The 26,874-nt window shown below is 38.3% G+C and overlaps 1 protein-coding gene across 6 annotated transcripts in view; it reads right to left on the bottom strand.

Annotated features, from left to right (window-relative positions):
- Nucleotides 1–227: 227 nt before the first annotated feature.
- The window catches only part of ZNF143 (zinc finger protein 143), a 61,359-nt gene continuing 34,712 nt past the window's right edge, over nt 228–26,874 (bottom strand). For all 6 annotated transcript variants that reach the window (XM_014844197.3, XM_070491085.1, XM_014844195.3 and 3 more), the window contains 9 exons: nt 26,567–26,686; nt 25,261–25,336; nt 24,415–24,540; nt 22,018–22,197; nt 15,813–16,040; nt 13,469–13,617; nt 10,550–10,711; nt 1,823–1,969; nt 228–969 (listed from right to left, as the gene is read on the bottom strand). In XM_014844197.3, the coding sequence (XP_014699683.1) occupies nt 886–969; nt 1,823–1,969; nt 10,550–10,711; nt 13,469–13,617; nt 15,813–16,040; nt 22,018–22,197; nt 24,415–24,540; nt 25,261–25,336; nt 26,567–26,686 (1,272 nt within the window). In that variant the 3' untranslated portion in view covers nt 228–885. The remainder of the gene's footprint in view (nt 970–1,822; nt 1,970–10,549; nt 10,712–13,468; nt 13,618–15,812; nt 16,041–22,017; nt 22,198–24,414; nt 24,541–25,260; nt 25,337–26,566; nt 26,687–26,874) is intronic.

Here is a 26,874-nt window from a genome sequence, read left to right as displayed (position 1 = left end):
AATAATAAACTTTAGGGTAAATAAGCTTTAAAACAAAAGTACACAAGCAAAAATAAATAATTTACACCATCCCGCTAGCCTAATTTTCAGAGTAAAGCCATTTCCGATTACAGCACTCTTATCCCGGGCTCCAGCCTGTGGTCAAACTTTGATAGTTCATTATTTTTAAAAAACAGTAACAAAAAACTGAACACTAAGTAATAAAATCTTTAACAAAAACAAAGCACTGAATTTAACTTTTTAATTTTAAATAACCAAACTTTGTGATTTTATACATAATCCAATGTAATGCTAATATAATTAGCACTTTAGCTTGAAGAGTGGGTATTCAACAGGGATGGAAAACTATAATGAATAGTCTTCAAACTGTGAGATACAAATAAAAATGGAAAAGGATACAGTAGAACAAAAACTGCAGACACTCTACCAACTGGGGGAAATATCTGAAGGCTTCACATCCTTTATTATCCATGATGGCTTTTGGAATTATGATTGTTTGACGTATAGAACCTTTGACATTTTAGATACAGCCTTTATTTTTTTTTTTCACAGTAAGTTAAAAATCCATCATAAGACTCCGTAAGACATCACTGGTCTTGCATGTAGACTCTAGGAGTTTGCGATTTGATAAAAGAGTAACACGAAAATTTACTATATTGCCCCAATTTCATACTTCCTTGTACACAATGAATCAGTTTGGGAATCTATTCCAAGGATTATATACACAAAAGTGTTAAGAATAAAATGTTCTCCACTCTTGCATAAGAATGTGTACAGTGTTTCAGGAACGGAAAGCTTCTAATTTTCCTGGGCCCGGGCTTCACGGATCTCTGCTGCCTGCAGGTGAAAGGCTCCTCTTGCGCTATTGCCCCGCTGCTCTGAGGATTAATCATCCAAGCCTGGCGTTTCTCCTTGTTGGATCCTGGATGCTATTCTGATGGCTTCTTCCAGAGATGGCTGTTCTCCAAGCTGAAACAGGAACGTGCACAAAGCCAAGTTAATGTCAAAGAAACATCATACGCCAGAAGTAAAATTTCTCTCTGTAATTCTGACACCGGGGCTTGTTAAGATGCTGCTGTTGATCTAGTCAGTAAGAGGGCAAAAACAAATTCCTGCAGGGGAGAAGAATGCAGTTTCCTTGTTTAGGATTTTGATAAATCTTCACACATGCAAGGGACAGAGATGCTCATCTTTTCCAATGGAGATATTTAGAACGCTTCCTGAGCCTTTGGCGTCTATGCCCATAGACTAAACTAAAACCAATCGCTGGCATTTTCCGGCATGTGTTCTAACCCTTTTCCAGGTAAACACATGAAAAACAACTCTCTGCAAAGAAAGGTAATCTGCAGCGAGCACTCGATTCTCTGCTCGAATCCAGTGACTTCCTGGAGAATGGTATGTTTTGGTCTTCTGACCTTCCCCACTGGAAAACAGGGCTGCGCAGTGATTCTCAGAGGACTAATTTAGGGTCTATGTTTACACAGGTTCATTTCCAAGGAGCAGCTCTTAGGAGTTTTATAGAATCCTGCCTAATTAGACTTTTCTTTTGAGAGTAAAGATGGTTGGCCGGGTGCACACAAGGATATATACCAGAGCTTTATTTGTCTTGTTATAAATTCCCCTAGAATATGCAAAGATAGTAGAGAACAAAGTGTTGGTCTCTTTGAGTCCATCTCAACTCCAGCAATTTCCTTAAAGTGGCTAAGTGACACAGATCCTTCTGTGCCCTGCCTCCGGTAAGGGTTATGCATAAAGCAGTGTGCGAGCTTGAGAGCTAGGGGTAGGGCTGTAGTCAACTGAGGACAGCGGCCCTGGTACTCACTTGAACTGCAATCTGGGTGCCATTGGATGTTGCCACTAAGGTCAGAGGTCTGGTTTCTGTGGTTACTAAGTGATGGCTGTGCTGTTGGTGTCCCATTTCTGATGAGGCAGTATGGAACGCTGCCAAGTCCTGAGCCACAATTGCAACCTTAAAAAAATAAAATACACAGAAGAATTAAAACTATGATTTAAGTAGGTTAAAATCCATTTAATGCAAGGGATTGTCTTCACATTCAAAAAGAAATACTCCCCTGACCATAGACTTGTAGAAGCCGAAAGCTGGAGGAGACCTTATATATTGTCTATTCTGGATTCTTCTTTTTTATTTGAGGAAGCTGAGGCTCAGGAAAAATGGACTTATCTAAGGTTATGAAGGGAGCCAATGGCCAAACAGGGTGGAGGACCCTGGACAAGTGGAGCTGCTACAGCAGGCTCCATCAGCCAGGGGAGACATGACTGCCTAGGTTCTATTACCACTAAGTGGCTGCCTGGGAAGTTATGCATGTGAACTAATTCACATCTCAAATGTCTACTTATCTTCAAGTTTGGAACAGTGGTAGATAACATACTCTTTTCTCCTGTTTACCTGTTGCATTTAAAACTAGATTTCCATTTAACCAGGAAAATTGAAAGGACCAGTAGCATTACTGATAAATGGCAACATATCTTGTTATACTCATTTTCCATTTTAGATTCCAGGAAATCTATATGAATCTATATTGTTCCTGAAGCATTTAGTCAGAGTGGTTAAAATGCTTTTGTAGCTTTTAAACCACAAATATAGCTTTTTCTAGACAGAATAATAATTGGAGTCCCAAAAGGAAAAGAGACACAGAATGATGCAGAATAAAAACTTCTTGATGAAATAATAGCTGAGCTTTTCCTAAATCTGGTAAAAAACAAAAAAACAAAACCAAAATACGTTAATATATGATGTTTTATAATGTTGTATGTCTTACAATTATATATAAGAAGGCTAGAGGATAAATACAAAGAAAACCACATCATAATCAAATTGCTAAAAAGCAAATCTAAAGAAAAAAATCTAGAAAACAGCCAGAGGAGAAGTGATGTATTATATACAGGGGAACAGTGATATGAAGATGGCTGCCTTCTCATCAGACACAATGAAGGACAGAGACAATTTAAAGTGCTGAAAGAAAAAAATAACTGCCAACCAAAAATTCTGTATCTAGCAATAATATCCTTCAAAACAAAAATACTTTTCAAAAACAAAGGCAAAATAGTATATTTTCACATAAATAAAAATAGAGAATTTGTCACTGTAGATCTGCACTACAAATAATGCTAAAGCATAAGCTTCAGGCCAAAGGGCTGATTCCATATGGAAACGCAAATCTACAGCAAGGAATGAAAGGCACTGGTAATGATAAATTAGTGGATAAGTATAAAGTATTCTTTCCCATCCTCCTGTAACTTACGTAAAAGATTAAAAGTTTAATGCTAAAACATAATATTACATTATGGGGGTTATAACATATGCAGATGTAACATATATCACAATTGCACAAAGAATGGGGGCATGCATGAAAATATACTGTTTCAAGGTTCTTAGGCTTTATGTAAAGGAGGACAGTATTAAGTCTAAGTAGACTGCAGTAACTTTAGGATGCATATTGTAATCTCTGGAGCAACCACAAAAAAATAACACCGAAGGGCACAGTTAGGAAGTCATTTGAGGAATTAAAATGAAATATGTATGCACCTAATAAGAGCGCTTTAAAATACTGGAAGTAAAAAAACTAACAGAGGGGCCAGCCAGGTGGTGCAGCCATTAAGTTTGCATGTTCTGCTTTGGCGGCCTGGGGTTCACGGGTTCAGATCCTGGGTGCAGACATGGCACCACTTAGCAAGCCATGCTGTGGAAGGCGTCCCACATATAAAGTAGAGGAACATGGGCATGTATGTTAGCTCAGGGCCAGTCTTCCTCAGCAAGAGGAGGAGGATTGGCAGCAGATGTTAGCTCAGGGCTAATCTTCCTCAAAAAAAAAAACAAAACAAAACCCAAAAACCAACCAAACAAAAAAACTAACAGAACTCAAAGAGAGACATGATACAAATCCACAATCATGGCTGGAGATGTTAATTCCTTTTTTCTTAGTAACTGATAGAACAAAGATACAAAAAATTAATAAGGCTATAAGATATTTGGACAACACTATCAACCACTTTAACCTATTTTATATTATAGCACACTACACCCAACAAGTGCAGAATACACATTCGTTTCAAATAAATATGGAATACAACAGGAATCAATGAAATACACATGGAAAACAAGTCTCAAATTTCCAAAAAAACCTTACAGAACGTGTTCTATGACCATAACAGAATTAAATTAAAAATAAAGAACAATAAGATATCTAGAAAAGTAGAAGATATTAAAAATTAAGCCATGTAAGTCTAAATAATCTATGGGTAAAAGAAGAAATGAGAGAAACTAGAAAATATTTCAAATTGACAGAAAATTTTAAAATAATGTCTCAAAATTTGTGAATTGAAGCTAAAGCAATTCTTAGAGGGAAATTTATAGCTTTAAATGCTTATATTAGGAAAGAAGGTTTAAAATGAATGATTTTAGTTTCCATTTTAGGTAGACAGAAAAAGAATAATAAACACAAAGTAAATAGAAGGAAATAATGAAATGTTCGAACAGAAATCAATGAAATAAAAAATGGAAAAAATGAGATAAAATTAATAAAAGTAAAAATCTGTTCTGTGAATGATTAATAAAATCCATAAAGCCATAGAAAGATGAGCAAGAGAAAGAAAATGCAAATTATCAATATCAGGAATGGAAGAGGGAACAGCACTTCAGATCCTACAGACATTAAAGGGATAGGAAATATTACGAACAACTTTATGTCATAAACATGAGAACTTAGATGAAACAAACTCCTTCAAAAACAAAACTTATCAAAATGGGTACAAGAAGAAATAGATAACTTGAAAGCACTATATCTATTTAAAAACTTGAATTCATAATAAAAAAAATTCTCCACAAGGAAACCTCCAGGCCCAGATGGTTTCACTGGTGAATTCTATCGAACTTTTAGGAAGAAATAATACCAATCTTACACAAACTCTATCAGAAAATAGTGGAGAAGGGAACACAATTTGTTTTATGAGGCAAGCATAACACTGACACTGAAACCAGAGACGAACCTTAAAAAATTAGAGACCAGCATCACTCATGAACATTGACACAAAGAGCAAATTACATCCAGTAATATATAAAAAGGCTAATACATCAGAACCAACTGGGATTATGATGTATTACTTTTTTACATGCAAATCATAACGACAATGATATACCATTTCACATCCACTAGAATAGCTAAGATTTAAAAAACTAACAATTTCAAATGGTGACGATACGAAACAAACAGAACTCTTACACATTGCTAGTGGGCGCGTATGATGGTCCAGCCACTTTGGAGAACTGGTCGGCACTTTCATATAAAGGTAAAAAAATATACCTGTGACCAGCAATTTCACTAATAGGTATTTATCTAAGACAAATGAGAACTTATGTCTACAAACATACTTGTACTAGAATTTTTAATGCCACTTTATTCATAATAAGCACAATCTGGAAGCATCCCAAATGATCATCAACGGGAGAATGTATCAACAAATTTTGGTACACTCCTACAACAGAATACTGCTCAGCAACGAAAAAGAATGAACTGATATTATAAATGATAACATGGATAAATCTCCAAAATGTTATGTTAAATAAAAAACCCAGATACAGAAGAATTCATACTGTGGTTCCATTTATGCAAAGCTCAAGAACAGACAAAAGGAATATAATCAGAACAGCTGTTGCCTAAAAGGGTGGAGACTGACTGGAAGGGGTCACAAGGGAACCTTGTAGGGAGATGGAAATGTTCTGTATCTTGTTTGGGATGGCGGTTACATGGCTGTGTATGTTTAACAACTCACTGAATTGTAAACTTATAATCTGTGTATTTCATTGTATGTAAATTTTGCCTCAGTTAAGAAAAAACAGATTGCAGGCTAATATGAAGAACATGTTCAACCTCACTAGTGGTCAGACAAATGAAAATAAAAATAGAATCTAACTTTTGCTTGTGAATTATGCAAATATAAAATAACAATCCTCAATGCCAGCAAGAGTACAGTGAAACAAGAAAGCTTTTAGATCCATGGCATAATTGTTAACGCTCTGGAAAATAATTTGGCAGTATGTAGCAAGAAGCTTAAAATAGTTGTTACCATTAATCTAATAATTCCATGCCTAGAATTTGTTTCCTATGAAAACAATCAGAGGCTTGTACGACAACTTATGTATGTGGAATGAGTTAATAAATTATGTTCTATCCATTTGATGAACTATTTTATAAATATTAAAAATCCTTTTAAAAGAACATTTAATTGATATGAGAAAGTGCTCAGAATGTAGTGTTAGGTGAATGACAAGCATACAAGATTGTATTATAATCCTAATTTTGTTCACACATGCGCACACACAGAAAAAAAAGATGAAGTAAATAGTCCTAAATGTTGAAACTAGTTATTTTAACATCAAGGGATTAGAGCTGATTTTGAGTTTGAGTCTCTATTTTAAATTCTTTTGGGTATAGACCTTTAAGTGGAATTACAGGATCACATGTAATTTTATGTTCAACTTTCCGAGGAACTGCCATACTGTTTCCACAGCAGCTGCACCATTTTATATTCCCATGAGCAATGCACAAGAGTTTTAATTTCTCCGCATCCTTGCCAACAGTTATTTTCCATTTTTTGGATAACAGCCATCTTAACGGGGGTGCAGTGGTACCTCACTGTGGTTTTGATTTATATTTCCCTAATGACTAATGATGCTGAACATCTTTTCACGTGCTAATTAGCCGTCTGTGAATCTTGGAGAAATGTCTATTCAAGTCCTTTGCTCATTTTTAAAATGGCTTGCTTGTTTTTCTGTTGAGTTATAGGAATTCTTTATATATTCTAAATATTAATCCCTTCTCAGATATATGATTTGCAAATATTACCTCTCATTCTGTAGGTTGTCTTTTCACTCTCTTGGTAGTGGCCTTTGATGCACAAATGTTTTTAACTTTGTAGTAGTTCAATTTATCTATTTTTTTCTTTCACTGCCTGTGCTTTTGGTATCATACAAGAAATAATTTCCCAATCTAAGGTGATAAAGATTTTCACCTATGTTTTCTTCTATGAGTTTTATAGTTTTATCTCCATTTAATTCATGTTAAGTTAATTTTTGTTTATGGTATAAGGTAAGGTTACAACTGCATTCTTTTGCATGTGGATATACAGTTTTCCCGGCACCATTTGTTGAAAAGACTGTCCTTTCCCATTGAATGGTCAAATTTTAATTGTCAAAATTCAACTGACTATATATATGAATGTTTATTTCTCGACTCTCTATTCTATGCCTTTAAGAATATACATTACGTTTGTAATCTGAAGTTACTAAAATAGATGGAGAGCACAGACTCTGCTGTCTATACTTGCTAACCCAGATTCCAGAGGCACCTGGAAAATTGAGTCTAAGACATCCAATTACCTTAATTAAAGAAAAAAGATTTAGGGAAGGACCAACTGTTTTCTTCCAGCTGCAGCCAACGCAAGCATTACAGATAATCCTCGGGTGGAGTCAGAACACCCCAACAGGAGAGTCAGCATTTGCCCAGTGGCCTGCAGTTACAGCAGAAGGCGCAGTGGCAGCAGCTGGTCCTCAGGTGAAACCCCCAGCCCTGTGATGATACTCCTAGTTGCTGGAAGCTATCTGGCTTCACTCCAGCCCTCAAAGCTGCCTCTCCTGCAAATTTTCCTGGTCCATAGGCTACAGATAAGCTACATAAGAATGTTTGCTTTAGAGTCATTATCTTTCCAGACCTGTAAGTATAACTGGTACGAAATGTATTTACCCAAGCTGGGCTATAAACCCACCCGGGAATCCTAGAGCCATGGAAATCACTGCAAACTGATTGGGTGGGACCATTCCATAAGACAGCCTGAAAGGTGATAGTTGGGTATTGTTTTTGTTTTGGCATAAGGTGTAATTAGCAAACAATAAAAATACATGAATCTCAGGTGTTCTGTTGAGTTTGACAGATACATCTGTGAAACCACTAGCTAAAACATGATATAGAACAGTTCCTTCATACTCCATTCCATCAATTCCTTCCCCCAGCCAAGCAGCATTCTCCGATTTCTTGCACCATGGGTTTGTTTTGTCTCTTCTTGGATTTTGAGTAAGTGGAACCGTTCAGTATATGTTCTAGTGGAATTGCTGGGTCATAGGGCAGAGGTATGTTCGACTTATAAGAAACTGCCAAACAGTTTCCAAAGTGGTCGCATCATTTTACACTCCCACTAGAGTGTATGAATGTTCTAGTTGCTTTACATCTTTGCCAACATTTGCTTTTGTTTTTTAATTTTAGCCATCTTCCTGTGCCTGCAATAGTTTCTCATTGTGATTTTAATTTGCATTTCTTTGATGACTAAAGATGCTGAGCACTTTATGTTATTGTCATTCACATATATTCTTTTGTGAGGGGTCTGTTCAAATGAGCAATCAAATGATTTGCTCATTTAAAAAAATTTTACGTATTTTGGTCGTTTTTTTAAATTTTATTTTGTCTTTTTGTGAGGAAGATTGGCCCTGAGCTAACATCTGTTGCCAATCTTCTTCTTTTTGTTTGAGGAAGATTGTCACTGAGCTAACATCTGTGCCTGTCTTCCTCTATTTCATGTGGGACGCCACCACAGCATGGCTTGACGAGTGGTGCTAGGTCTGCTCCCAGGATCCATATCTGCGAACCCCAGGCTGCCAAAGTGGAGTGTGTGAACTTAGCCATTACACCACTGGGCTGGCCTCTATTTCGATCATTTTAATGGGCTGTTCATCTTTTTATTGTTGATTTGTAGAAGTCTGTTATATATTCTCAATGCAAGTCCACTGTCACATATATATAGTAGTCTGGGGCTTATCCAAACTTTTTCTTAATGGTGTCTTTTCTTTTGGTAAGCAGAATTAATTTTGATGAAGTCCAATTTATCAGTTTTTTCTTTTATTGTTAGTGCATTTTGTATCCTGGCCAAGAAATCTTTGCCTTAAAAAGTTGGAAAAATATTCGCTTTTCTTCTAGAAACTTTATGATTCTGAGTTTTGTATATCAAGGTGTATAAGACTTTCAACTTTGCACTTTTCTTTTTCAAGACTGTTTTGGTTTTTATAGGTCCTTTGCATTTTTATGTAAATTTTAGAATCTGATTATATCTTCAAAAAAGCCTGCTGGAATTTTGATTGTGATGGTAATGAATCTATAAATGAATTCAGGAAGAATGAGAGCTACTAATTTTGACAGACTCCATCATTTAACAGGGTAAGGTAGCTGTAGTGAGACTCAACATTGCCCTCAGCAAAGTACAAGAACAGTTTTTAAATGTATTAATCAATATCATTTATTTTAAGTGAAACAAAAAATTAAAGCCACAAAGAGATACATCATATTGGCAAAAATCTAAAATCTGATACAACTCTGTTAACTATGCAGAAGGGAAAGAGGCACTCTCAAACGCTGCAGGTGGGAATGTAGATGGGCACAACCCTCGAAGGGAAGTGTGGCAACAGCACAATTATAAACACATGTATCGTTTCACCCAGCAATTCCACTCTAGGGATTTACCTAGCAGATACAGTCACACACGTGAAAAATCACATGTGCTCAAGGTTATGTGTTGTTTAAAGCAGCAAAAGACTTTGAAATAAATTATGGCATGTCCATACAGCGGAATATGATATAGCTTAAAAAAAGAATGAGGAGGGGCCAGCCCAGTGGCGTAGTGGTTAAGTTCACAGACTCCACTTCAGTGGCCTGGGGTTTGCGGGTTCAGATCCCGGGAGTGGACCTACACACCGCTCATCAAGCCATGCTGAGGCAGTGTCCCACATACAAAATAGAGGAAGCTTGGCACAGATCTTAGCTCAGGGACAATCTTCCTCTAGCAAAAAGAGGAAGATTGGCAACAAATATTAGCTTAGGGACAATCTTCCTCCCCCCACCCCAAAAAAAAGAATGAGGAAGCCCTCTCTCTCCATATAATCAAATAGAAAAATTTTCTATATGTATTATTAAGTTAAAAAAAAAAAACCAAGGTGAAGAACAGTATCATTTACTATCATAAAAAAAGACGTGGGGTAAGATGACTATTTGTATTTGTTTGTATAGGTTTAATGAATCATTGGGAGAAACACAAGAAACTAATAAAAGTGGATTATCTCTATGAGTGCAAGAACTGGTTGACGGAGGCAAGGGCGGGAGGAAGACTTTGCACTGCATACCTGGAAAGACTTCTTGATTTTTGAACTATGTGATGTAATAATATATATTCAAAAAATTAAACAAAGTAAATTTTGCAAATGAGTATCTGATGATGATGACAGAAAGAGCTACCAATAATGAACACTTAATAAATGCCTGTGCTAAGTACTTATATGCATTATCTCATTCCATCCTTATAGCAACCTTATAGGGTAGATGCAACAATCACTCCTATTTTACAGTTGAGGAAAAATTGAGACTCAGAGAGTTATGTAGCTAAGAAGTTGTAAAACTGGGATTCAGTCTGAAGTTGGTGTGCTTAACATCTGGGTAACAGTTTTGATACTGATATATATGTATTGATTGATATAAAAGAAAAAAGCAATTACCTGCTGCCCTTCTGTACCCTCCGCGGTAACCATAGCAACAGAGTGTGTTCCCGCTGAGGAGATGACTGCATCATGAGCAGGGACTGTGATGGGCGTGCCATCCTGCGTTACCATTGTGATGGTATTGCCAATGGCTTGCATGTCAGCTTGAGATATGTTGACCTGCAAAACAATGTATTTTACAAATCAGTCAATGTTTCTTGTCATATTTGGCAATCTTTATTAAGTACTAGGCCTAATCCTTGTATAAGTCTACTCTGTGGGAGCAAATAAGCATTTTACAATGGAATAAACTCTCTTAGAAAGAGGTCATCAGAAAAATTGAGTATTTCTTAAATGCATTTCCTCTTCTCCATCTCTACTGCCAATTTAGACTCTTACTTTTCTCTCTTCTGACTTCCTGCAATAATACAACTTCTTCCCAGGTATCCAATCTAACCCTTCCCTAACCATCCTCTACCTGGACACCTTTCTAAACAAACAAACAAATTTCATTATGCTCCCTGCTTAAATCCCCAGCACCTCGCCATCGCTACAGTTCAGACTTCTTACATGGTATTCATGACCTTTCACGATTGGCCTTTAATAGCTTCTCCAGACTCATCTTCCACTACTTCCAGAGCAGCATCTGGCACTCTCGCTGCAACTAATCATTTGCAGTCCCAGAGAGTGTCATATTCTCTTATATCTTTGTGACTTTGCCTTCCCTTCACTCTGCCTGGTGAACTCCTGAAAATTCTTCAAGATCCAACTGAATGGCCATTCTCAATAAGGGCCTCGAAGATTCCTTCAGGAAGAATCGTTTACTCCTTCCTTCAGGCTGCCAAAACACTTTACATATCCCTTAATTATATACCCATCATTATGAGAAATAATTGTTCATTTTAGGAACGTCTCTCTCCTATGACACTATGATATCCCCCTTTCTGTACTCCCCAAATTAGTCTACCAGAATGTCGGGCATTGGGTAGATGTTCAATAATTGTTTAATTGACTAAAGGAATGGAATAGAACTCTAATTCCTAAAGGAAATGGGAAGGTTACATTTAGAGAAAACACAACATTGGGATGGGGAAAATAGTTATTTTGGAACAGATGAAGAGGGATTAGACTCATTCTATATGGTCAGAGAGGAGCCATGAGTGGATGACACTGTGGTAGGTTCCAGTCTGATAAAGGCTAGAATCATCCAACAATGGGATAGGCTGCCTCCTAAGGGAGAAACTGCCTCATCTGTTTTGGGCTGTTGTAGAGGGAATTTTTCCCGTACAGAGAGCGAGGGAGGTTAGATCAAATGATCTCCAAAGGGCCTCTGTCTGTGATGATCTAATTCAAGAAAGTGTCTTAGGGTTGATGCTGAATTAAAACTGGGTTGGTAAATATGTTTACTCTCGCATGCCAGTCAGTGGACAAAGAGTACTGCATGGAATTGGTGATGTCAAAAGTGATGGGGAGGGAGACGAACGGGATGGTACAAGTGCTTTGTATTTTCCAATCCTGAATAGGTCTTGCCTCCTGGTTAACATCAGCATGTTGACAGTTATCAACACAAAGGGCAGATTAATCAGGGAAGGTAAAGCTATGAGAGAGACAGGTAAGGAGAGTTCTCTGTGGAAAAGGTAGATATAGGGGCTTAATGAACCCCAAATGCCCTTTTCCACCAGGGGCTAAAACAGCCTTAGCCAGAACTTAAAAATGAAATTGTCTGAATTATTTTAGGCTGGTGGTACCTAGAAAATAATAACAAGTTGGACTACCAGAGAACAGCCATTACACTGCTTTTCCTGGGGAAACTATCAATACTGTGAAGATTCTAAGGAATCTTCAAGGCCCTTATAGAGAATGGCCACTCAGTTGGCTCTTGAAGAATTTTTAGGAGTTCACCAGGCAGAGAGTGAAGAGAAGGCAAAGTCACAAAGATATAAGAGAATATGACACTCTCTGGGACTGCAAATGATTAGTTGCAGCGAGAGTGCCAGATGCTGCTCTGGAAGTAGTGGAAGATGAGTCTGGAGAAGCTATTAAAGGCCAATCGTGAAAGGTCATGAATACCATGTAAGAAGTCTGAACTGTAGCGATGGCGAGGTGCTGGGGATTTAAGCAGGGAGCATAATGAAATTTGTTTGTTTGTTTAGAAAGGTGTCCAGGTAGAGGATGGTTAGGGAAGGGTTAGATTGGATACCTGGGAAGAAGTTGTATTATTGCAGGAAGTCAGAAGAGAGAAAAGTAAGAGTCTAAATTGGCAGTAGAGATGGAGAAGAGGAAATGCATTTAAGAAATACTCAATTTTTCTGATGACCTCTTTCTAAGAGAGTTTATTCCATTGTAAAATGCTTATTTGCTCCCACAGAGTAGACTTATACAAGGATTAGGCCTAGTACTCTGTGAAGCTGTGAAACTATCAATTCAGTGAACTCCCTTGACTCCAGGTAGGGAGAGAGCCACACTTTGGCAATTTTACAGGTTTGCCCATCAATGCCTCGCCAGGATCTTTTAATGATGCCATCACACCCTCATCACCTCAGCCAAGGCTCTGCTGATTTCTTAATCTCATCTCTTGGATCCAATCAGCCACCAATCTGACTCCTTCTCTGAATTGTGTTTCACATGGATCCACTACTTTTCAAGCCCTCAATTTCACTGTGGTTCTGACCTTCATCACCTCACCTTTGAACTATACCAATAGCACCATCTGAATTCTACAGAGTCTCAAACCTTCTCTCTCCATAATCTTCCTGCATGTACTCTCTTTCAGCAGACTACTGAAAAACTCTCAGGAGATCGAGCACTGTCTACAAGCTGATGTCCAAACTTTGTGCCCTGATATTCAAGGCTTTCCTCAACTGAGACCCAACCTGCCTCTCAAGCCCAGGTTCAGAGAAATATTATTTAACTGTTTGGCTTTTGGTGGATACTTACATGCTGGGTCCCGTCCTGGGATATGAGTGTAACTTGCTGACTCAACGCAGACTGGGTTACTGTGGCTACTTGTGTAGACACAACATCATCTCCTTCTACACCTGTAACATATGTGATCTGGGACCCTTTAAGAACATCTTCATTTTGACCTGTTTAAAACAAATGAATCATTTATTTGACCAAACAACCAAGCTGCTTAGAAAACAGAGGATATTTTAAATGCTACAGAGAAACATATACAAGTTAGACTGCATATATAATTATATTCTAAATCATGAAAATGGCTTCCAGCACCTCCTTCCAATTCCTCCACCTCCACTTTTGCAAAGCCAAACCAAATCAAAACAGATCAAACCAAATCTTTCCAAATATGATTTAAGTGTCCTAATTTTTGGAGACCTCTCTTATTCTCTTAGTTAGAGTAATTAGTGATACTGGGCATGTGTGTTGGGGCAGCCGAGGGGGAGAACTGCACAGGAAGACCGACGGACAAATAACCCTTCCAAGATCACAAGTACGCAACAACGAGGTTCTTGCAGTCACTTAAGAAGCCGTTAAAAATGATAAGACAATCTTCATACACATTAACCACAAAACCAGAATGATGTGTAAACACAACTTACTAAGCTACTTACTCTTTAACACAAGAGACTGATTGCAAGTCATCAGTACACAATGACATCATTGTGTAAAGACAATGTTAATGGGAGATTATCTGGGGTAAGGTTAATCATTTAATAAGTGACAGAACAGGAACTCCCATCCACTCCTTTATTTCATAAAGAACCAGCAAGTAAACAGCAATTTCAACAGTCTATTACTGCTATACTTGGCAACTAGAAAGATTACTGATCCCTCTTTTCTTCTATCACCTTGCACTCCCATAAAGCCAGAAGGAGGGTAAATGTGTTTTTTTTCCTTCAAAGAAGGATTTAATTTGCTAATTTAAGAGAGTTCTCAAAGTTAGTGGTTGACACATGCACTCATGAGGCTGTGGTCATCAGGTGTAATGGCCATGGCAGTCTCTACTTCATTTCTCTTTGTTCTGTTCCACACCTACCTGTGAACCACTAATTTCAACGGGGTACAAAATTTAGGGGATCATATGAGAGAAGAGGAACACAAGTCCATCCCTATTCTTGGAAAAACAATCTTAGTTGTTTTTTTTTTTAAACAAAATGTATATTATGTACTATTTTCTAGAATGCAAGAAGTTCTGACAATCTGAAATATCAACATTTAAGGAAGAGACTGAGGAAGCCTAAAAAAGGAAGAGTCTTAAAATCTAAGTTTGACATCACTAAAGCCTGCTTTCTAGCTGTAAGGATTCAGCCCTTGTTCTAACATCTAACCACGCACACTACGGTGCTTTGGCTAGAAAATAATACAGCATTCAAGACTGAGGGAATTGCTGTTTTCTTGCCATCATACGACAGAGATCTGAAAAGACAAATGAGAACCACGGGGAATCACGTGAGCAGGCAGTGAGTGATCTGTTCTTTCCCTTATTCTCCAACCAACTTTCTTCACCTAAATGTTTTTCAACGTTTCAACATCAGTTGTTAAGAATGGGAAAAGATGTTTTCTTTTCATTTTCAAATTTACTTCATTTAGGAGGTACTCAATGAAACAGTAAGACAACCTATTTTTTTGTTTGTTTTAGAAAAACCTACTTCACTTTGCCTATTTTCCTATGTTGAGTTATTTAACTGAAATCATAGAATGTAATTCTCTAAAATATTTTTTTTCACAAGTTTATTCTGATTGAAATGAGTGTTTTTGTCTCCTACAACACTACCTAATAGCACATGAATCAACTAAGAGTTATTTGAGAGTGCTTCACTGCTCTTAAGATTAAGACCAGCATCCTTAAGGCACCCAAATAATCTAGCTGCCCTGCCTCACTTCCCACCTTCCCAGGCAGAAGTGCCACACTGGCAGGCTTCTTTCAGTCTCTCCAACTTACTTTGCTCTCTGAGCTCAGGGCTTTTTGCATGTGCCATTCCCTCTGTTTGGAACATTCTCTTGCCTTTGCTCCCTGTTCTCCTCCCTCCAACCCCTGCCTCTCCACCTAGTTAACCCCTATTCACCTTCTAGATCTTTCCAAAAGTCACTTCCTCAAGGAAGCTTTCTCTGACCTTCCAGACTAGACTAAGTTCCCTTCTTAAACATCCTAGACCACCAAGTACCCTTCTTTGATAGCACTTATCACAGTTGTAAATTATATGTTTGTGTGATGATTTGAATGAAAATTCATGATCTGAGAAGATGCTATGAATCATAAACCACGTTCATTACTGCCGATTCTCAAACACAGGGACAGACGTACTAGACAAACCCTCACCTGGGGGAGGCTCGAAGAAGGCTTCCTGCTCCTCCTCGATGGGCTCAGTGTCGTTGTGGGCTGTCCGTTTGTGCATGGCCAGCGTGGAGATCTGCTTGTACGTCTTCCCACAGTGGTTACAGTTGTATGGTTTGGAGTGAGTGTGAACAACATGATGTTTGTACAAACTGGAATATTCTGTAAACCTTTTGTCACACCCAGGGACTGTACAAACATATGGCTTTTCCCCTAAGTAAAGCACAGCACACAAAAAAAATCAGCTTTTACATATGAAGGCATAATCACTCCATACTTCCCTGGGGAGAGGAGAAGCCTGTAATGGCAAAAATAATAGTTGTCAAATCTCTTTCTATCCTGCCACGAGGCAGCACACAAGAAAAGACTCCCTAACCATGGTTTTGACTTGGCTCAAAAGGTGGTCTGAATCCTGAGTGCGATCTCATCCCTTCATTTCAAGGGACGAGAACAGTAAGGGTGGAGATGTTGCCCAGTTTAACTCTAAGCTTCGATGAAACTATAGTTTATTGTTACCTATAACCAGATAAGCTATCATTAATGATGCTATACTAATAAGGACAATAATAAATGCAATTTTTACTATAACGAACGCAGCTTACCCTAAGGGTTTTATGAAGATAATAAAAAAGGATTTTCTAAAAAGTCTATTAGACACAGTTTGGACACTTCAGTACATCTAAAAGGACATATGTGTTTCATATTAACCTCACCTGTCTTCTTACACCCAATCAAAGGTACTGAATATTCTCTGAAAACAACTAGGTAATACAAAGGGAGGTAAAAACTATAATTCTTTTTCCATGAAATGACTGAGAACAATATAAGTGGTACAGAGATTTTTAGAACTGTTTATTATAGTAAATTTCAGACAGACACAAAAGTATAGAGAAACAGTGCAATAAACCCCCATGTACCAATCACCCAGCTTCAACAATCAACTCATGGCCGATATCGTTTCATTTATTCACTACACATTTCCTCCTCCTTCTGCCCTAGATTATTCTGAAACAGCTCCGATAGTATTCCATCTCATCTACAAATATTTCAGATTCTATATCCGAAAGATAGATCCTTTTTTTTAAAAAAACAAATTTAACAATACTTATTTAATATCATAAAATATCTAGACAGTGTTAACATGTAGTGGGGGGATCTAAAACTGAAAGCAAATTAGAACAAATTAACCTAATTTAAATGAATACTTTTAACTACACTGAAGGGGTTTGGGTGGGTAGATAAGGGAGACAGAATGAACTAATTAAAGTAGCTCATACACACAGTATTTGACTAATGTCTTCAGTCTTCGACTAGGTTGGGGGTGTGGAGAACTGCAAACAAATTTTGAATCCTTTTAGTAGGCTTGTTTGTTGTACTGGTACGGACAAAGTGGTTCTGAAACTATTTTAGATGTAATAAAAGATTGAGTAAATGTGTAAATGCTGTTGGAAGCCAGGGCTCTCGCTGTGGAAGAAGGGACGTACAAATACGGAATGCGGAAGAAAAGAAAGAGTTGTTGGATGAATTGGAATTGAAGGCACTGGTGTGAACTCATGTGATTTCTAAAATGTGCATTTGCATGTGTGTACACATGTGCCTTTCCCACTTTAACCTCATTCTGCACTTTCCTTGGGTAACTACATCTTTTCTCATGATTCTAAACATAGTAAAACCACCTACAAATAGTAAAATCGAACACTAATGTAATCTGTGATATAAATCTTGGACATAAAGTAATTGGAGATTGCTTCCTGTTCTCTGCCCAGTGCCCCATTCTGGAAGCAGGGCAGGTTCAAATGCTTATCTTGGTGGATGGTTGCGGGGAAGATGTGGTGAAAGCAAGACTAGGCAGGGAAATGGCAGGCAATTCCAACTCAGAAAACCAGCCCTACTGATACTTAGGATGGAGCAGAAATCGCCACTAGGTGGCACCAAACTACAGTCAGGATGCAAATAGATTTGAATTGCACCTTTGAGCTCCCTACTGGCTAGGTGCACAGCCTTATTGCGGTCATGTGATCAGCTTTGCAAGAATAGACTGCACTAATCTTTACACTCCACTTATACATGATGTGGGCATTTACTGTTTCATATACTTGATGATCATTAGCCAATCTTTTCTCCCAGCCCAAACCTCTCTCTTGGGTCAGACCAACATTTATAACTACCTACTGGATCTCTCTACTTCAATCTTTCTCAACCATGTATGCATATAAAAGACTGGGAGTTTTTTATATACTGATAACTGGGCCTCACCTTGGTAAAATTATGTTGGAATCTTTGCAGAAGGAATTTGAGCAATCAGTCTATTTTTAAAAGGTGAAAACGTGCGGCCACATGAGAACATACTCTACCTGAATATTCCAAAGATCAGTATGGCCAAACTTAATGTAGGCATCCCGCTTATCAAAATCTAATTTGCCCATAAAACGTGTTGAATGGCAAACTCAGATAATGAGTCTATAGTCCATTACTTTAAATGGGAAGAAAAATGTTTTCCCAGCCCATCTAAAAATCCTAGCCAATTTCCCCAAATATCACAAAAAGGCTCTTAAGCCCCGGTGTTATAATCCACCAAGAATGTCTGCATAATACGAAGCACTTAAGACACCAATTATCTAATTATTTAACATTCAATGAACTCAGTAGTGGGTATATGTTCATGTGTAATACACAATGATAAGGTATAGTATTGCACAGGAATTTTGTTTTCCTTCTATATCGCAAACATATACTATAATTTTAAAAGGAAATATCTTAAAGATATAAGAGGAATGCAAATTATATTAACAAAATATATTTTTTCTTCTAATCTACAGCCACCTTTTCTAGGCCTCTCAGGTTTTTGAAGCCTTTTCTACTTTTTTAGAAAACATATTAACTTAATGTAGGGAAGATGATAGCAGTAATGCATAATACACTTTCACAATGTAAGCGTAAAGTACGACTGTATTGGACACATGAATTCAATGTACTGTATGTTCTCTCACTTAGAAGCACATGCAACTTAAAATTTTTTCCTTTCATAGAAAAACGCAGCCACAAGTAGATAATAGTTGGTTTTCAATTTGAATCATAAATTTTGAGTAAAAATTCTGCAAATCATTATAACAAATATACAGATAGTAAGAGTTCAGGTGGTGAGGGACCTCAGAGACCTATATATTCCAAGCTGACACCGCCATCTTCCCTTTCCATTCTGCTCTTCCCTATCTTAGCATTAACATCTAACCTGTCGTTCAAGCTAGAATGATAGGTTCTTCTTTATTCCTCATGACTAACTTGCTCACCAAGTCCTCTTCAATGTCTTTCATCTGTATCCTTTTCCATCTCACTTCAAGTATTCTAACAGCCTGCAATCAGCCTCCTTGCTTATGGTTTCATGTCCCTTTAACTTCCTTCTATCTTATTGACCAAGCGATATTTTTCTAATAAAGCAAATTTTCTTTAAATTCTCTTAAGGCTTCCCCTCTGCCCATACCAGTATTCAAACTTATTAATGTATACCTTTTCAAAGGAAGGGATTGGTGTAGGTCCCTAAAAATATTTCCAGAGATATCCGTGGATCTGTGGAATGCAGCCTGAGAAATAATGACTTATGCAATTAAAGTGCCATTCTGTAAAAATATCTTTTCATTTTGAATTATAAGTTTACTCTTAATACCAGTAATAAAAACAATATATTTAAAAATTTCTTTCTTTTTTTTCTTTTTGTGAGGAAGACTGGCCCTGGGCTAACATCTGTGCCAATCTTCCTCTATTTTATGTGGGATGCCACCACAGCACGGCTTGACGAGCAGTGCTAGGTCTGCGCCCAGGATCTGAACCTGTGAACCCTGGGCCACTGAAGCAGAGGGCCCGAACTTAACCACTATGCCACTGGGCCAGCTCCTTAAAAAATTTCTTGTAAAACAAATGCACATTCTGCCCTCCCCTCCTCTTTGCCTTTCCATTCCCACCCACCAAAAATACATCCACAAAGTGGAAGACCAAAATTAAAAACCTTTGTGCTAAAAAACGGTATCATCAAGAAAGTAAAAGACAACCTACAGAATGAGAGAAGATATCTGTAAGTCATATATCTGCTATGGGACTTGCATTCAGAATATAATAAAGAATTCTTACAACTTAAAAATAAAAAGACAACCCAATTTAAAAAATGGGCAAAGGATCTGAACAGACATTTCTCCAAAGATGATATACAAATGGCCAATACGCCCTTAAAAAAATGCTCTACATCATTAGCACATCAGGAAAATGCAAATCAAAAGCACAATGAGAGAGACACCACTTCACACCCATTAGGATGGCTATAATCAAAAAGACATAAGAACAACTGTTAGCTAGGATGTGGAGAAACTGGAACCCTCATACATTGCTGGTGGGATTGTAAAATGGTGCAGCCACTTCAGAAAACAGTTTGGAAGTTTGTCAAAATGTTAAACACAAAATTACCATACAATCCAGCAATTCCACTCCTAGGTACATACCCAAGAGAAATGAAAACATATGTCCACACAAAAACTTGTACACAAATGCTCATAGCAGCATTATTCATAATAGCCCAAAAGTGATGAATGGATAAATAAAAGTGGATGGATAAAAGAATGGATAAATAAAAGAATGGATAAATAAAATATGACGTGTTCATATAATGGAATACTATTCTGTAATCAAAAAGGAAAGAACTATTGATACATGCCATGACACAGCTTAACCTCAAAAACATTATGCTAAGAGAAAGAGGCCAGATAAAAACACCATGTATTATATGATTTCATCTATATGAAATGCCCAGAATGGGAAAATCCATAGAGACAGAAAGTAGATTAGTGATTGCTTATGGCTGGGGCTTGGGAGTCGGAAAAGACTGCCAGCAAGTATGAAGTTTCTTTAAGGTGGGATTAAAAATGTTCTAAAATTGGATCACTGCAATGACTGTACAACCCTAAATATTGCATATATTTAAAAACATTGAATCATATACTTTAAACAGATGCACTATATAGCATGTGAATTATATCTCAATAAAGTTGTTTTTAAAAAAAGAATATATGGGGCCAGCCCTGTGGCATAGTGGTTAAGTTCGGCGCACTTTGCTTTGGCAGCTCAGGGTTCACAGGTTTGGATCCTGGGCGTGGACTTACACCACCCATGAGCCATGCTGTAGTGGCGACCCACATATAAGATGGAGGAAGACTGGCACAGATGTTAGCTCAGGGCTAATCTTCCTCAGCAAAAAAAAAAAAAAAGAGAGAGAGAGAGAGAGAGAGAATATATCCATAGACTACGCCTCCCTATCTGTGCCACAAGCACCACAAAGCCCAGTTTAAGAAACACCCTTACCATGGCAGCACAACACACAGGGCCCCTGCCTGCCTCTCTGACCTCACCTCATACTGCTCTTCTGCGTGTATTCTATGCTTCCAGTCGCAGGGAACCACCCAGTGTTCTCCAAATTAGTCATGCTTTTCATATTTTTGTGCCTTTACTTGTGACATTTCCCCTGATAGGAATACCCTCCCTCTAGCCAGCAAACTTTAGGATTCAGTCTAAAAGTCAAATTCGCCTGTAAAGTCTGCCCAGAAGGCTTCTCTCATCCCCGCAGAGATGGCTGCTCCCACAGCATCCTGCTCAAGTCTCGGAGACACTGCACTCTGCAGCAGTTGTATGTCCACCATGTCCCCAACTCAGCTGCCCCTGACGATGTCTTATCTCTCTGTATCTCTGATGCCTGGCAGGGGAACACACAGCAGACGCTCAATAACCATTTTTGGAAGAAATGAATGTATAACTGCTAGGGAGGTTTTTTTTTTTTTTTTTTAAAGATTTTATTTTTTTCCTTTTTCTCCCCAAAGCACCCCGTTACATAGTTGCATATTCTTAGTTGTGGGTCCTTCTAGTTGTGGCATGTGGGACGCTGCCTCAGTGTGGTTTGATGAGCAGTGCCGTGTCCGCGCCCAGGATTCGAACCAACGAAACACTGGGCCGCCTGCAGCGGAGCATGTGAACTTAACCACTCGGCCATGGGGCCAGCCCCACTAGGGAGGTTTTTTAAGTTGTTTAATCCCTCTCGATCATGCCAAGTGGTGGGAAGGAGGGAAGTGATTACTTGGAAATGGTTTGTGGAAGAGGCAGGAGTTAAAGTGAGTCTCGAAAGACAGAAGACCAAGACATCAGAGATTCTTACCTGTGTGTATCCTCACGTGGTTTTTATAATTGGTCGCACTGGCAAATGCTCTCCCACATCCTGGTTCTGTGCAGTAATAAGGTCGTTCTCCTGTGTGTGTCCTAATATGTACTTTTCTGATATTTGATGTTGTGAAAGATCGACCGCAGCCTTCAAAGGGACATTTAAAGGGCCTTTCTCCTGAAACACAAAAGGGAATAAATTAAATAGTGAAAAAATACATAGAAAATTAAAATACCTTATCCTTCAGTTCTTCCTGGGATCATGTTCAGGATTTTAGCCCTCTTGTATTGAGTTTCCCTTTCAGGTTTTGTTTTGTTTTTTTCTCTGTAAACAGCATTTTCTACTCCAAACTTAAATTTACATAGAAAAATCTGAATAGTATTCAAAACTCATCACTGATTACATGAGTCTCCAAGAGGGACTCAGCCAGATGGGCACCTTTAAAAATGAGCTGAGAAAAGCAGAGAAAGAAACACATAAAGAAATACAAAAGAAAAACAGAGTCAAGAATAAGGATTCAGTTAGAATAACCCTAGAATCCCCTAAAAGCTTGTCGCGTATTTTATTTATTCTATAATACCTTGAAGAAATAACTTTCGGTCTTTTAAAAATCTAGTGTCTAGCACATAACAGGCATCAGAAATACTTGATTACTATTCTCATAATCTAAGCTTATGGTAAAGTCTTCTCTGCCAAGTATACTCCTTTTCCTCATACACATCTGCTTCGTACAACCGTGGAATCCAGAGGGCCTTTCATCTGTCAGGCAGGAAGGCGCCTCTGCTTTTGCTGCCCATGTGTCGTTTTCTAGATGAGCCCAAAAGAAGCAAACAACTTCTGGGATAGAAGAAAAATCTCTCTCTATATGTCTGTGTGTAGATAGGTAGATAGAGACATTTACCTATATATATAGTTTTAAGTTTGTTATTTTTCTTTTGGTCAAGTGAAATTATGATTTACCTGTTGGTGGAAACCATTCCAAAAGATTTCTGCCCTCAAGAATAAAATCATTTAGAAAGGGGCAGGAATCTCTGATCCTTTCTTTAGTGAGAGTTTTGTTCAATATGTTAACCTAACGAGAACGAAGAGTTTACCTAGAGTAAGTCCCTTCTCCTCTCTGGCTCTGGATGGCCTCCAGCATCTCCCCAGCCCTGCCTGCTAGGATAAGGAATCAGGCCTTCTAGCAATTTTCCTTGTGCCATATATCCTACTCCTCTGACTCGGCAGCAACTTGCTTTCTGTTTGCACTAAATCGCTTGTGTTTGTAACGGAAGTCCCTGAAGCCCCTTAACTCAGTCCAGCTTAGATCAATGAAACTACGCACGATTTAAAAACTGGCGCATGAATAGGTGGTTTACTGAGTGAGTACTATCAAAGGCATTACAACTACGATGTTTCCAACCAAATATTAATGGAACTAGATTATGGTTTTATGTAAATTTTATATAAAAAGTTGGCATTATACAGCAAATCGAAATAGAATTTGCAGGAGCTTGGCATCACTTGCCTCTGATACAATGGATAAAAATAAGTGCATGAATGAAAGAGAGGCAGAGGCCTACTGCTTTGTTACTGAACATGATAAAGTGAAGCCAATTTGGGATCATATTTGAATTAAAACTTAAATTTTAATGATTGGAAGAATTCTCCATGGAAATTTGCTAAACTGTTTTTGGGGACAAAGTTATCATACTATGTTTAAAACATCTGTCGTAAAATCTCAAAATGAAATTATCTTATGCTATATTACTTAGTCAACAGCTTATAACAACATCTCTTATCAACTGTTTCTGAAATTCTTCCAGCTCTGATCCAAAGTAAATAATTACCTTTATAGTACCAATTCCATAAATTATCAAGTACAATGAAGGGAGGGGAGATAAGAACAAAGTATCCTTTAGGAAAAGGAGAGAAGGAAACTTAAAGGGGAGAAGAGATGATCAGAAGGAAGTGACAAGCCTTTCTTCCTGTGGGCTGCGAGGGCTTCAGGCCCATTCTTCAGCAGCGACTTAATGCAGGGGAAGTATGCTAAACCGGGAGGGAATCAGGCGAGAAGGCACTGAGTTTCTGGCGTCAGTCGGGCTACTAAGCAGATGTGTAATCCTAAGTAAATAAGCCTATTGCTCAGATAATTCCTGAAAACAGAGAGTTGGTGGTCTAGGGCCCTTGTTAACTTTTTGGGGACACGGACTCCTCTGAGAATCTAACAAAGGTATGGGCCTCATCCTGGAAAGAAGCATACATGCGCAAATGGCAAACTGCACGGAATTTCAGGAGTTTAAGAGACGCCCTTGATGCTGACTCCCTGAAACTCTTCCAGAGGCTCCTTCCCTAGGCCCCTCCCTGCAGATTAAGAACTCCCGGCCTAGATACGATATTTGTTCACACCAGTACCTGTATGAGTTCTGATATGTTTCTGGAGGTCTCCTGAAGTTTTGAAAGATTTAGTACAATTATCTTCTGAACACCGATATGGCTTTTCTCCTGTATGAGTTCTGACATGACTTTTTAATCCATAACCTTAAAGAAAAATTTAAAAGAAATTTAATTATTTTCTAATTACAGTAATTAGACCTCTTTAGGCACACTCATTGAGATTAAGCTATTGAAAAATACAGTAAATACCAAGGATATAATGCTAGGCAAACATAACAAAATAATTATTAAAAATGTATGAGTATGACAGCTCAGGACTGTCATGCTTTGTTCAATAGTTTCATCTCTGTCTAGAAGAGGTTGTGTGTGTTTCTTTCTTTAAAGTGCCCCAATCTTATTAGATGTTCCCAACTCAGACCCCAAAAGCTTGAAGTGGAATTGAGACAAGGGATGAGGAAAAGGGTGGCGGTCAGGAGGCCTGGTACCAGTCCTGGCCCTGCTGGAGGTGTCCCTGGGCAGGCCCCATCCCACTGCTAAGTCCCAGCTCGCCATAGTTCCCTAAGGTCTGTCCTAACTTTAAGTTCTGCGTCAGCTTTTAATCCTTGGCTTTTACTTTTCCTGCTAAAGAGAGCAGAGTGTGGAGTGGAAACATCGAACATAGTAGGCAGAAACAGGTGTGAGGCGAAAAATGAGGAGAGAGAGAGAATAGAGCAAGCAGGACAAGAGACAGTTAAGGGAGAGACTGAAAAACTGGTCACTGTGCATCCACTAACTCAGACAAAGGCAAGGGATCAGTTCCTGTCTCTGGTCTCTCTGTTTGACCCCTAAGTGGAACCAAGAAACAAAGAAAATTCATGTTTTTACCTGTTGCAAATGCCTTCCCGCAGCCTGGATGCTCACACTGATAAGGCCGGTCTCCTGTGTGTGACCTCTCATGGACCTGTCCGGAAAACGCAGGCATGAGTCGATTTCCTTCAGGCACTCCTCAGGTAGACGGTGTCAACACAGACCTATCTTTATTTTTCACTGCTAAATTATTTTGTTGTTTGTAGGTTATTTTTGAAAAATAAAAGATAACTTTACTTTTCTCAAAAACTACAGAGCAATAATTCTTAATATAGCCCTAAATGTGTTATGGTAAGAAGCACTCATTTTAAATAAGGAACGGGAATATGGGAGGTTTGAGTTTTCTACAGTTGTCAGAGGCATCCGCGTGGAATCTCTAATGGGGAGGGCTGGAGCAGAGTGCAAGGAGGGACTCTAGCACATAAGGTTAAGAGTGTGGAGGCTGCTGCCAGAGGGGCCTTGACCTGAGTCAAGGCTTCACCACTGAAGAGTGCTGTGGCCATGACACTTGCCTTCTCTACGCCACCAAGTCCTCGCTGTAAAGCAGAGACAGAACAATATCTACTGTAGAGGGCTGCTGTGACAAATGAACAATCATGACAATGGCCAACATTACTGCATGTTTACCACGTGCCAGGCCACTCTTTTCAGTACGTTACATGCACAGTATTAACTTACTGAATTCTCACAACCACCCTATGCGGGAGGTACTTTTATCATCCAATTTTACAGATAAGGAAAATGAGGGACTAAGAGGTCCAGTAACACGTCATGGTCACACACTGCAAAGCAGTGGAGAGGGGCTCTAGGGCTGCAACTCCAAATGTGCTAAATGCACACATCCTGATACACTGTAAGTTGGTCAATAAACGTTAGTCAAAAATGTCATTTTTATGAGTCATGGTATGTTGTGTTTAGCTGCAATGAAAATATTTGGCCTATGTATTTGAAAGACAGGACAAATTAACATCAGCTTTTGCTAGATTTCAGCAAATCACTGTTAACAGAGTGATTACACACATCTCTGATCATATAAATTTCACATTTGACAAAAGTATATTAAAATATATAGGGTACCTACCACGTGCCAGGTAGGTGGACACCAGGGATACAGAGAGGAAGAAAACATAGTCCAAGCCCTCAAGGAGTTGACAGTTTCTAAAATCTGCATAGGCTTTTGTGTGTTTGTGTATGAGTGTGAGTGTGTGTCTGCATCTTGAGAAGTGGGGGAACCAATGGCATTTGGATGCTACAAGTATATCATGTTGGCATTTAATGTCCTACATATTCTCCTAACTAGATAAAGCATTTCCTTTATATCTACCTTTAGATGGTGAGCTGTTGTGTATAATTTTCCACATCCATCATATTCACATCGAAATGCCTTTTCTCCACTCTGTTGAGATTTAGCAGTTACTCTTGTTGCATGTCCTTGTAAGACAATCTAGATGAAAAAAAGGTATGATTTAAATTATTTATACAGAAATAAAACAGACGAAATTACTATTTTCAGAATTAAAAAGATAAAACTGTATTGGGGTTTTCAGATTCGGGTCATCATTTTATGAAGATTCTATCATGCTGAGCCAGTTAGGTTAATTCTGTTCCATGGCCGAATGGAAGAAGTCAAAA

Source organism: Equus asinus, chromosome 20 (assembly GCF_041296235.1).
Source record: "Equus asinus isolate D_3611 breed Donkey chromosome 20, EquAss-T2T_v2, whole genome shotgun sequence".
Classification (NCBI taxonomy): Eukaryota; Metazoa; Chordata; class Mammalia; order Perissodactyla; family Equidae; genus Equus; species Equus asinus.
This window is presented reverse-complemented; position numbering and strand designations above follow the sequence as displayed.